Source organism: Sapajus apella, unplaced genomic scaffold, assembly GCF_009761245.1.
Source record: "Sapajus apella isolate SASKATOON/1434 unplaced genomic scaffold, GSC_monkey_1.0 scaffold266, whole genome shotgun sequence".
Lineage (NCBI taxonomy): Eukaryota > Metazoa > Chordata > Mammalia > Primates > Cebidae > Sapajus > Sapajus apella.
Window position 1 is genome coordinate 222,057 of NW_022437206.1, and position 11,706 is coordinate 233,762.

Sequence of the window (11,706 nt, forward strand, 5' to 3'; positions counted from 1 at the left end):
CCTGCCTCAACCTGCCAAAGTCCTGGGATTACAGGCGTGGGCCACCATGCCTGGCCAAACCGATATTTCATGATTAAATTCAGACTGCAATTTACTTTTTGGGGGAGGTGATATAATAGCTGTGGTGCTGTGTCCTTCTCTGTGATCAGCACATCATAGATATTTGTCTTAATGCAGTTGATATTAATAACTTACTTGGTTAATGAGCTCGGTGGCTGATTTTTTTTTCTATAGAAGTTAATTATTTAACTCTTCATTATTAAGTGTCTTTATTCAGCAGATGTGGATAAACAATCACATTTAATCTGGCAGCTGCCTTTTCTTAGGTTTTCTTTGCATTTATTTTTCTTTGGAAAATGAAAGCTCTCATCTCTGCTTACAGGCAGGAAAAACTAAAAAACACACAGCCTCTTTCACTTACTGGATGTTTGACCAGATAGTTTTCTTGGGCCAAAAACATTGGCATTACTGGTGAGCTTGTTAGAGATTCAGAAACTCAGATTTTACTGATTTTCTGAAAAAATTATCTACATTAACAAGATCTCCAGTGTATTTTACACATTAAAATTTGAGCAGTACTTTATAACTCAATATGTTTTTTCCATCTGAAAAATTTACCCACCTCATTCTCTACGATGTAAATATAGCACTCAAAAATGTACACGTTAGTGTTTGTGCTCTCAGTTTTATACTTCAACATTCAGAAAAGTATCATCTATATTTTGATCTTACGGATCTTATGCTACTGGCTTGTCTCAGAGTTAGAGAATAATTAGAGAATATTTCTGTGTTCATAGTTATTTATTAATTATTTTCAGTCAGTCCTGTAAGTAAGAACCACTTCTCTTTACTTTTGTTTTACCTTGAGTCAAATTAAAAACTCTGCTCATGGTCACTTGGTAAATATATGTGTGTATGCGTGTGTGTTTCAGGGAGTGTTGACATTTATGGATGTAGCCATAGAATTCTCTCTGGAGGAGTGGCAATGCCTGGACACTGCTCAGCAGAATTTGTATATGGATGTGATGTTAGAGAACTACAGAAACCTGGCCTTCCTGGGTGAGCATAACTTCAGTAAGCAATTTCGTAGTATACCCTAATATTTATTTATTTATTTATAAATTGGTTTTTTGTAATTTATGCTTTCAGATCTTTTTTTTTTCAACTTCAAGATTTGCCTATATAAAAGAATTTTAAGATGTTTAATTTTAACCTGAACTTTCTTCATTCCTGAGCTGATCTGTGTCTTTCACTCTAGATTAGTGTTAACTTTAGAAATTTAGTAGCATAGGCCGGGTGTGATGGCTCATGCCTGTAATCCAAGCACTTTGGAGGCCAAGGCGGGCGGATCACCTGAGGTCAGGAGTTCAAGAGCAGCCTGACCAACATGGTGAAACCCCGTCTTTAAAAAAAAAAAAAAAGAAATTTAGTAGCATAACATACTGTTGCTCACATCTTAAAATCTAATTGCCACTACTAATTTTTGATTGAGTAGTACTAGGTAGTGAAATTAAGAACTTACAAAATTAAAATGTTTCCTTAATATTTAATTTTTTAATAAATTAGTATTTTAGAATTCATTTACTAGAATATTCTATTACATTCTTCTTACTGCGCACACTACTAATTTGGTAATTGGAGAATAAGAGCAAGATTCATGTAATTTTTAATAAAACAGGTATTGCTGCCTCTAAGCCAGACCTGATCACCTGTTTGGAGCAAGGAAAAGAACCCTGGAATGTGACGAGACATGAGCTGGTAGCCGAACCCCCAGGTAGGTGAGAATGAAAGTGAGTACAACTGATGACACAGATGAGAAGTCATAAGTAAAAAAAAAAAAGCCAGTCCTTAAAATGATTTGGAAATCCATGTTCCACAGGAAATAATTTCTGGGACGTCTGGTACATATATATTTTTAAATTTTGCTTTCACATAGAAACATCTTCTGTCTTACCTTTTTAAAATCACTACAGATTTTACTTTCCCTTCAGTGATCCTCCTTCAAGTTTACAGTGACAGCCAAAGTCCTCTTGGTGGCACATAAGACTGTAAAATCTGACCTCAGATTTTAATTGTTTTTGAAAACGCACAGATATCTGCATAATTTTGAGGAACTTTATGTTAAGCTGTTTTTTTTTTAAGTTTGCCCTTTACATCATGTCTAAAATGTGTAAGAGTAGTGGTTTCTGTTCCATTGGTTTCTTTATTGCTAATTTTTCTGCATGTTACATTTTGTCCTTTATAGTCTAGAAGTATAGTTTGAAATTATAAAATATAATTTATGAAATATGGTGTTCTTCTGCTTTGTTCTTTTTTTATGTCAAGATTGCTTTGACTATTCAAAGTTCATTGCAGTTCTATGTGAATTTTAGAATTGTATTTTTTATTACTGTAAAAAATACTGAAATTTTGATAGGGAATTTAGTGAATCTAAAGATCACTATAGATAATATGGCACTTTAACAATATTCTTTCAATCAATAGACATGAAATGTTTTTAACTTTATTTGTCATGTCAATTTTTTTATTGATGTATCTTTATTCGAAAGATATTTAAACTTCTTGGTTAAATTTGTTCTTAGAAATTTATTGTTTTAGTACTATTTTAAATAAGATTCCTTTTTTTTATCCTCTCAGATAGTTTCTTTAAGTGTATGGAACCATAACTCATACCTGTATGTTAATTTTCTATTTTCCTAATTTATTGAGTGTAATTATTACTTTAATTAGATTTTAATGTACTGGTTATGTTTTTTATATAAGATCAAATGATCTACAAAACGCAACTTTTTACTTATTTGTCTTTAATTTCAATGACTTAAAATGTTTTTGACTAATTTTTATTCTACATAATTCCAATGCTATGTTAAAACAGAAGCACTGAGAATGGGCACAATATACTTTTGCATTGCTGTCTGTGAATTCAAAGGAGCAAACACCTGTTCAAGTTTTTATAAACTAGTTTCAGATAGTAAAGATCTTTTGTTGAGCTCCCAGGATAGTGGGATGCTTTATGTGTTTGTAGTAGAGAGGTTGTAGCTTGGTCACAGAGGCTGCTGGGTCTGCATTAGGGTCCACCTTTAGCTGGCTTGTTACAAGGGAATTGGGTAGTTGTAATTCCCATTATATTTTTGAACAGAGTGAGTATTCTTCAGGACTTGGCTCTGTGAGGAAGACTCTAAGGCAGGTTTCTGCACATGGGTCTGCGTACGTTAGGCTTTATATTAGGATGTAGATGAGTTTGGCTTTCACTGACTACCAGAAAGGATTTTCCAAAGTCACTGTGGGTTTCTATGTAGGCAGAATGTGCCATGAACTGTGGCTCAGGGAGTTAAAACTGAGTCATGGACCTGCTTCAGGAACCACAGTAAGGGCCAGTGTCTGCAGGCCTGCCAGCATGGCTATAAACAGGTGTCTTCCTTCAGGCCTCTGGAAGGGTAGGATTTCTCTCAAACTGTGGCTGGGAGGACTTTGAGATGATTACAGAATTCTGAGTGGGACCAAGTTCAGTGGGCCATGTTCTGGTCTGTACCAAAGAACAAAGGTCCTGTAGTTTGCCACCTGAATGGAAAAGCCTGTCTTCTGAAAAGAATGTTCCTCAGTCTTGGGCATTAGCAGAGTTTCACAACTCCCTCCCTGGTTCTCAAAGCTCTTGTAAGGGCATTTATTTTGGAGATGGTGTCTTGCTATATAACTGAGGCTGGTCTTAAAATTCTGGCCTAAAGCAATTCTCTGACTTAATGTACCATGTAGCTGTCATTACAGGTATGAGCCATGATTCCTGTTTCTCTCACAAAGGCATTTTTGTCAGGGATGGCTGACAAATTTTCTCATTGACAGAAAATAAGCAAACCGAGCACCTTTTATTTTTCCATCTCAGTGATGTCACTCTCACTGTACATTTTTACTTTGTATTTTCTATTTTGATTTTGTCTGTAATATTAGATTTAGGCATTTAGGACAATATACTAGAATTTACATGTTATGCCTGAAATGAATTAGATAATTAGTAGGCAGGCAAAAAAAAATATAGCCAGGTGAAAAAAGATTATTGGATTTTCACTCACTTTTGTCAGCCTATATCTAAAATATAACATAATTTATTCCCAAATATTTGTTTTATGTATCAGAGGCTCAAACCATATTCTGCAAAATATATTTTTTCTTTATATAGCTATATAAGGCTATTCTTTGCTTCTAAAGTTGGATTACAGCTGTTTTATTTTGTGTAATAGTATATATTTAAAACAATAATTATCTCATTTATTAAAATGCTTATTTGTGAAAAGTTTGTCATTAGAATCTTTATTTTATGATTATACTGCATTTTTTTCTGACGGTTTACTGCATGACAGTGCATGGCAGTGATTCAAAATAACCACCCTCAATGAGTACACAGTTACAGTAAAATATTGCAGTTATCTACATAAATTCTTTTCAATGCTTCATCAATGTTGCATATCAGATTTTATAGCCAGACATAGCAGTGTGGTTCTATCTACTTGGGAGAGTCAGAAGGGAGGATTACTTGAACCTTGAAGTTTGAAGCTGCAGTGAGCCATAATTGTGCCATGCACTTTAGCTTTGGTGACAAAGGAAGACCCTGATTCAAAAACACTACATTTCAGGCATGTTAAGTATAGTAACATTTTTTTTTCAATAGAGATGGAGTTTTACCATGTTGGCCAGGCCGGTCTCAAACTCCTGACCTCAGGTGATCCACCCACCTCAGCCTCCCAAAGTGCTGAGATTACAGGCATGAGCCACCACACCCAGCCAGTTACATTGTTTTGTAAAAGATTTCTGGAAATTTTACAATACACATTAAATAACTACCAGTTTTTCCCATTTTCTGGCACTTTTCAAAAACAATTCTGTTTTCTGTTTCAAGAGTAAGTGGTTTATATATCTGATAACATCTCTTTCTGTGGCTGGCTCATTTTATTTTGCATAATGCAATCAAGATTTACCTTTATATTTATAATATTTTCTGCTTTTTTGCAAACTGAGTAAATATGTTGGTATTTTTATATTTCAAATTATGTCTGCTGAGCGATTAACAGAAATTTACATTGCTTTTACTTATTTGGTTTCAGTAACAATGCTAAAATAATTATGGGTATGCAAATGACCATATATGTGAGAGGTTATATATGTGTTGCATCCTATTGAATTCAGCTTTTTTTTTTTTTTTTTTGAGATACAGTTTCACTCTATCACCCAGGCTGGAGTGCAATGGCACAATCTTGGGTAACTGCAACCTCAGTATCCTAGGTTCAGGCAATTCTCCTTCCTTAGCCTCCTGAGTAGCTGGGATTACAGGTGCCTGTCACCACGCCTGGCTATTTTTTTTTATTTTTAGTAGAGATGGGGTTTCACTATGTTGATCAGGCTGGTCTTGAACTTCTGACATCATGATTCGCCCACCTCAGCCTCTCAAAGTGCTGGGATTACAAGTGTGAGCCACTGCGTCTGGCCCATTCTACTTTATGAGTCTACTTTTTCACCTTTATACTCATACCAAATTGTCCTAATTCTGTAGCTTTGTAATGTGTTTTAAAATCAGGAACTATAATGACTCCAACATTGTTTTGTTGTGTTTTCAATATTTTTGGATACTTTATTGTCTGTAGAGGGTCTATATAGTTGGGTTTGCTGTTTTTTTTTCTTAAAAAATACAGTGAGAAATTGGAAAACTTTGCATTAAATCTGTAGATTGTATTGAGAATAATGCACATCATTATAATATTACCTTTTCAACGTTTCAGAAGGGCATGCTGAAGAGTATGTTGTGTTTGTAAAATTTTTAGTGTTTTTCTTTTATTGGATACTCATTTCATTTTGGTAATACAAAGTAATTTATAAAATTTCAGTTTTTAAAAATGAGCTAAGACTTTTTTTTTGGCCTAAGAGGTGTTTTATCAAGAAATATGTTCTATTAGCTATTGAGAACCATGTGCATCCTGATGTTGAGGAGTGTTTTCTATACCCCTGTTACAAATAATTGCTTGATACTGCCTGAAAGTCCTCTATTTGCTTAGTAATATTCTTGTTTTATGTTTATTACAAAAAGTGCAGTATTGAAATATTATACTGTAATTAGCTTGTTCTCTATTTGTCTCTGTTATTCTGTCGATATTTGCTTTATATGTTTGAAGCCCTAATGTGAGATACACACACACACGTATATACCAATTTGTCATAGGTTTCCAGTGAATAAATCTATAATTTTTTTTTTTAGACAGTCTCACTCTGTTGCCCAGGCTGGAGGGCAGTGTTGTGATCTCAGCTCACTGCAACCTCTGCTGCTCAGATTCAAACAATTATTCTGCCTCAGCCACTAAGATAGCTAGGATTACAGGTACATACCACCATGCCTGGCTAAGGTTTGTGTTTTTAGTAGAGACGGGGTTTCATCATGTTGGCCAGGCTGGTCTCGATCTCCTGACCTCAAGTGATCTCTCTGCCTCAGCCTCTCAAAATTCTGGGCTTACCGGCATGAGCCAGTGCCCCTGGCCTAAATATGTAAGTTTTAATGTCCCTTTTTGTCTCCTTGGAGTTTTTACTTCAAGTACATTTTATAAAATATGACAGTTTTTGACTTAAGGTGTAACTTGCATAATATTATTTTGATTTATTCTGCTCTCATTTGATTAACATTTGCATAAAATGTCTACTTCCGTCTTGCCCCTTTCAGTGCTTTTTTATCACTAGATCTTAACTGACTTTTGTAGAAAAAAAAAGCTGGATGTTGGTTTTTAAATTTTTAGTAAATTTATTTATTGAAAGTATGTCTCTTCATTTGAAAGTGAATTATATATATATTTTAATAATTTTCTGAAAGAGACTCACTGTTGTGTTTTAAATTATTTTATTTGATTTTTACAACTTTGTTTCTTATTTTCTCTCCATCTTTCTTTGTGTCTTTAGATTTTTGTATTTATATGCTTTTACTTATTTCTAATGCACTTTCAAGTATCCATATAGATTTGTGTTTGTGTCTGTGATATCTTGGGGCTACCTAAAACCTCCATAAGAAATAACAGTGTATTTTAATTTGGTACAAAATAAACTTCAGTTGAATAAAAAATTTTTCCTCATTACATCTGCCCGGAAATTTGTCATTGGTGTTGCTAATGATGATTTTACATTGTATATTTATTAACAGATGTTCATAATTTCTGTGCTTTTATTTTTCAAATTTTGGAGAATAATTGAGAATGTTTTTTGCACTATCATGATAATGCCACAAGATTCTATTTTTGTGTATACACCTATCTTTCCCAGAACGTAAGGTATTTTTATTTGAGTATGTGTGGTTTTTTTGAATCCTTTTATTTTCAGTTTAAGAAACTGCTTTCAGCATCTTTTATATATAGGGCATATGCAGTGCCAGTATACTTTTTCAGGATTTGGTTGTTTCACAAGGGTTTTTTTTTTTTTTTTTTTTGTGTCAGAGACTCACTCTGTCACCAGACTGGAGTGCAGTGGTACAATCTCAGCTCACTGCAACCTCCACCTGCTTGGATTTAAGTAATTCTCCTGCCTCAGCCTCCTGAGTGGCTGGAACAACAGGCACAGGTTACCACACTTGGCTAATTTTTAATAGAGACAGAGTTTCGCCATGTTGTCCTGGCTTGTCTCAATCTTCTGACATGATTTGCCTGCCTCGGCCTCCTGAAGTGCTGTGATTACAGGCGTGAGCCACCATGCCTGGCCTGGAAGGTTTATTTTCTTTTTACTTGGCAGGACAGATTTGTTGATGGTTATTATTCTGATTTGATAGCTTTTTTTTTTTTTTTTAATGACTTTAAGTCATTTAAAGTCACGTGGTTTCTTTCTGGCCTGCAAAATTTATATTGATAATTCATTGGTTACGTCGTAAGACTGTGTTTGTAAATGACGCATTACATTTATCTTGCAGCTTGCAAGATTTTTTCCTTGTCTGTGAACTTTGAAAATGTGCTTATGTATATATATAGTTATAATCTGCACGTATTCTAATTTGTTTGTTGAACTTCTTCATTTTCACATCATTTTCCTTACTTTTATGATTTTCCAGTTGTTTATTTTATTTTATTTTATTTTTTTTATTTATATTTATTTATTTATTTATTTTTTGAGACGGAGTTTCGCTCTTGTTACCCAGGCTGGAGTGCAATGGCGCGATCTCGGCTCACCGCAACCTCCGCCTCCTGGGTTCAGGCAATTCTCCTGCCTCAGCCTCCTGAGTAGCTGGGATTACAGGCACGCGCCACCATGCCCAGCTAATTTTTTGTAGTTTTAGTAGAGACGGGGTTTCACCATGTTGACCAGGATGGTCTCGATCTCTTGACCTTGTGATCCACCCGCCTCGGCCTCCCAAAGTGCTGGGATTACAGGCGTGAGCCACCGCGCCCGGCTGTTTATTTTATTTTTTACCTCCACAATTTAAAAATATGTTTCAGATTTTTTTTAATTATTATTTTTTGATTTTCTATAGTGGTCTGTATTCCTGTTTCACTCATTAAATATTATTCAATTTATTATCAGTGTTTAAAATTAATGTGTACATTTTTATGGTTCCTTTTTTAAAATTATATAATATTTTTGATGAAACTATATTGCACTGTTATGTATACATTGTAATCTTTGATTGACATTTGGACATTAAAAAAACTGTCATAATCTTTAAAAGGTAGTTTTTTCTGACATTGTCTGAAAACACTTATCTTGACTAGAGATTATGGGAGTCTCTCAAACATGTTTCTAGGATATGCCTTGTCAAAAATTTTTTGTTTAGTTTTTAAAGAAGTTTGTGTTGTCTCCTCCACCTCTTCTTCCTCCTCTTCCTCTTCTTTTTTTTTTTTTTGAGACAGAATTTTGCTTCTGTCACCCAGGCTGGAGTGCAATGGCATGGTCTTAGCTCACTGCAGCCTCTGCCTTCCAGGTTCAAGTGATTATCCTGTCTCAGCCTCCCACATAGCTGGGATTACAGGCCTGTATCTCCATGCTCAGCTGATTTTGTATTTTTAGTAGAGACTGGGTTTTACCTTGTTGCCCAGGCTGGTCTCAAATTCCTAACTGAAGGTGATCCACCCACCTCGGCCTCCCAAAGTTCTAGGATTACTGATATGAACCACCACACTAAGCCTATTTATGTTTCTTAATAACCAATAATCACTTGCTACAATTGCTTCCTGCCTGTGATACCACAGTCTTTCTGCTGCTGTAAAACTTACCTTTTGTGTCAGCAGACTCCAACTGTCATTTGAAAGAATACCACTATTTCTATCAGAACTTTATGTAATGAGAGACAGAAACCAGTGTCTTTAATAGACCCTACCACCCAGAAATAAACATGTATAAGGCAGTATTTTACTTGTCTTTTAAAAAAGAAACCAGGAGTTGGCAATTTATTTCTAAAGTCACTATGTTATTTTGGGAAACAGGAAAATCCATGTTGGGTAAATGTAACAGATTTTTTCCTTGTTCTATGTGTCTCTTTGCATTGGGCTAACCTGGGACATTGCATACACTTAATTTTTTACGAATGTAATTTGGTCTGTATGATTTTGTTACAGCTATATACCTGTGAAAAAAATAAAGCCTGTAAAACTTTCCTATGCCATCTTGTGATGTAGTTTGTATAATTTTATAGGTAAGATTTCTAAAGTATATTCATCTGAGTCAAGTACGTGGAGTAATTTGTTATTTTTATTTCCTTCAGTTGTAGGTTCTTTGTTTGCCCAAGATCTTGGGCCAAAGCAGGGCGTAAAAAATTATTTCCAAAAAGTGATACTGAGAAGATATAAAAAATGCAGACATAAAAATTTACAGTTAGGAAAATGTGGTGAAAGTGTGGATGAGTGTAAGGTGCACAAAGAATGTTACAGTGGACTTATCCAGTGTTTGACAACTACCCAGAGAAAAACATTTCAATGCAACAAATTTGTAGTCTTTTATAAATTTTCAAATTCAAACAGACATAAGATAAGACAGACTGGAAAAAAACCTTTCAAATATAAAGAATGTGAAAAGCCATTTTGCACGGTTTCACACTTAGCTCAACATAAAAGAATTCATACTGGAAAAAGACATTACAGATGTAAAGAATGCGGCAAAGCATATAATGAGGTCTCAAACTTTTCTACATATAAAAGAATTCATAGTGAAAAGAAACCCTACAAATGTGAAGAATGTGGAAAAACCTTTAACCGGCTCTTATACCTTTCTACACATAAGATAATTCATACTGGAGAGAAACCCTACAGATGTGTGGAATGTGGAAAAGCTTTTAGCCAATCTGCAAACCTTAATGCACATAAGAGAATTCATACTGGAGAGAAACTCTACAATTGTGAAGACTGTGGGAAAGCTTTTAACCAATCTGCACATCTTACTACACACAGGATAATTTGTACTGGAGTGAAACCCTACAAATGTGAAAATAATTGTGGCCAAGCTTTTAGCCATTCCTCAACCCTTTCTACACATAAGATAATTCATCGTGGAGGGAAACCCTACATATGTGAAGAATGTGTCTTAGCCCTTAACCAGTCCTCACACCTTACTAGACAGAAGATGATTCATAACGGAGAGAGACCCTACAAGTGTGAAGAATGTGGCAAAGCCTTTAACTGGTCTTCACACCTAACTGCACATAGAATAATTCATACTGGAGAGAAACCCTTCAAATGTGAAGAATGTGGCAAAGCTTTTATCTGGTCCTCACACCTTACTAGACACAGAGTAATTCATACTGGAGAGAAACCCTACAAATGTGAAGACTGTGGCAAAGCTTTTAGCAATCCCTCAAACCTTACTACACACAGGATAATTCATACTGGAGAGAAACCATACAAATGTGAAGAATGTGGCAAAGCATTTAACCGGTCTTCAAACCTAATTACACATAAAAGAATTCATACTGGAGTGAAGCCCTACAAATGTGAAGAATGTGGCAAATTGTTTAACCAATCCGGACACCTTATTTCACACAGGAGAATTCATATTGGAGAGAAACCCTACAAATGTGAAGACTGTGGCAAAGCTTTTAGCAATTCCTCAACTCTTACTAAGCATAAGATAATTCATAATGGAGAGAAGCCCTACCAGTGTGAAGAATGTGGCAAAGGTTTTAGCCGGTCCTCACACCTTACTAGACATAGGATAATTCATACTGGAGAGAAGCCCTACAAATGTGAAGACTGTGGCAAAGCTTTTAGCCATCGCTTAACACTTACTACACACAGGATAATTCATACTGGAGAGAAACCCTACCAGTGTGAAGCATGTGGCAAAGCCTTTAACCGGTCTTCAAACCTAGCTACACATAAAAGAATTCATACTGGAGTGAAACCCCACAAATGTGAAGAATGTGGCAAAACTTTTTACCAATCCGGACCCCTTATTTCACACAGGAGAATTCATACTGGAGAGAATTCCTAAAAATGTGAAGACTGTATCAAAGCTTTTAGTGATTCCTCAACTCTTACTATGCATAATTCATAATCGAGAGAAACCCAAAAAAATAAAAAATAAAAAAAATAAAAAGCCGGGCATGGTGGCTCACGCCTGTAATCCACGCACTTTGGAGGCCAAGGCAGGCAGATCACCTGAGGTCGGGAGTTCAAGACCAGCCTGACCAACATGGTGAAACCCTGTCTTTAAAAAAAAAAAAAAATTGAGAAAAACCCTACCAGTGTGAAGAATGTGGCAAAGGCT

The 11,706-nt window shown here is 35.3% G+C and overlaps 1 protein-coding gene across 1 annotated transcript; it reads left to right on the forward strand.

Moving 5' to 3' along the window:
* Positions 1-944: 944 nt before the first annotated feature.
* LOC116545420 (zinc finger protein 492-like) lies at positions 945-11,500 on the forward strand. Its single transcript, XM_032271931.1, has 3 exons — positions 945-1,059; positions 1,679-1,774; positions 9,710-11,500. Exons 1-3 carry the CDS (start codon positions 948-950, stop codon positions 11,428-11,430), a joined length of 1,929 nt encoding a protein of 642 aa, XP_032127822.1. The 5' UTR covers positions 945-947; the 3' UTR covers positions 11,431-11,500.
* The last annotated feature ends 206 nt before the right edge of the window (positions 11,501-11,706 follow it).

Coding starts and splice junctions, on each gene's coding strand:
- LOC116545420 (XM_032271931.1), top strand. CDS start 948: ATGGATGTAGCCATAGAATTCTCTCTGGAGGAGTGGCAATGCCTGGAC. Junction 1,060..1,678: donor CAGAAACCTGGCCTTCCTGG/GTGAGCATAACT, acceptor TTAATAAAACAG/GTATTGCTGCCTCTAAGCCA. Junction 1,775..9,709: donor GCTGGTAGCCGAACCCCCAG/GTAGGTGAGAAT, acceptor TATTTCCTTCAG/TTGTAGGTTCTTTGTTTGCC.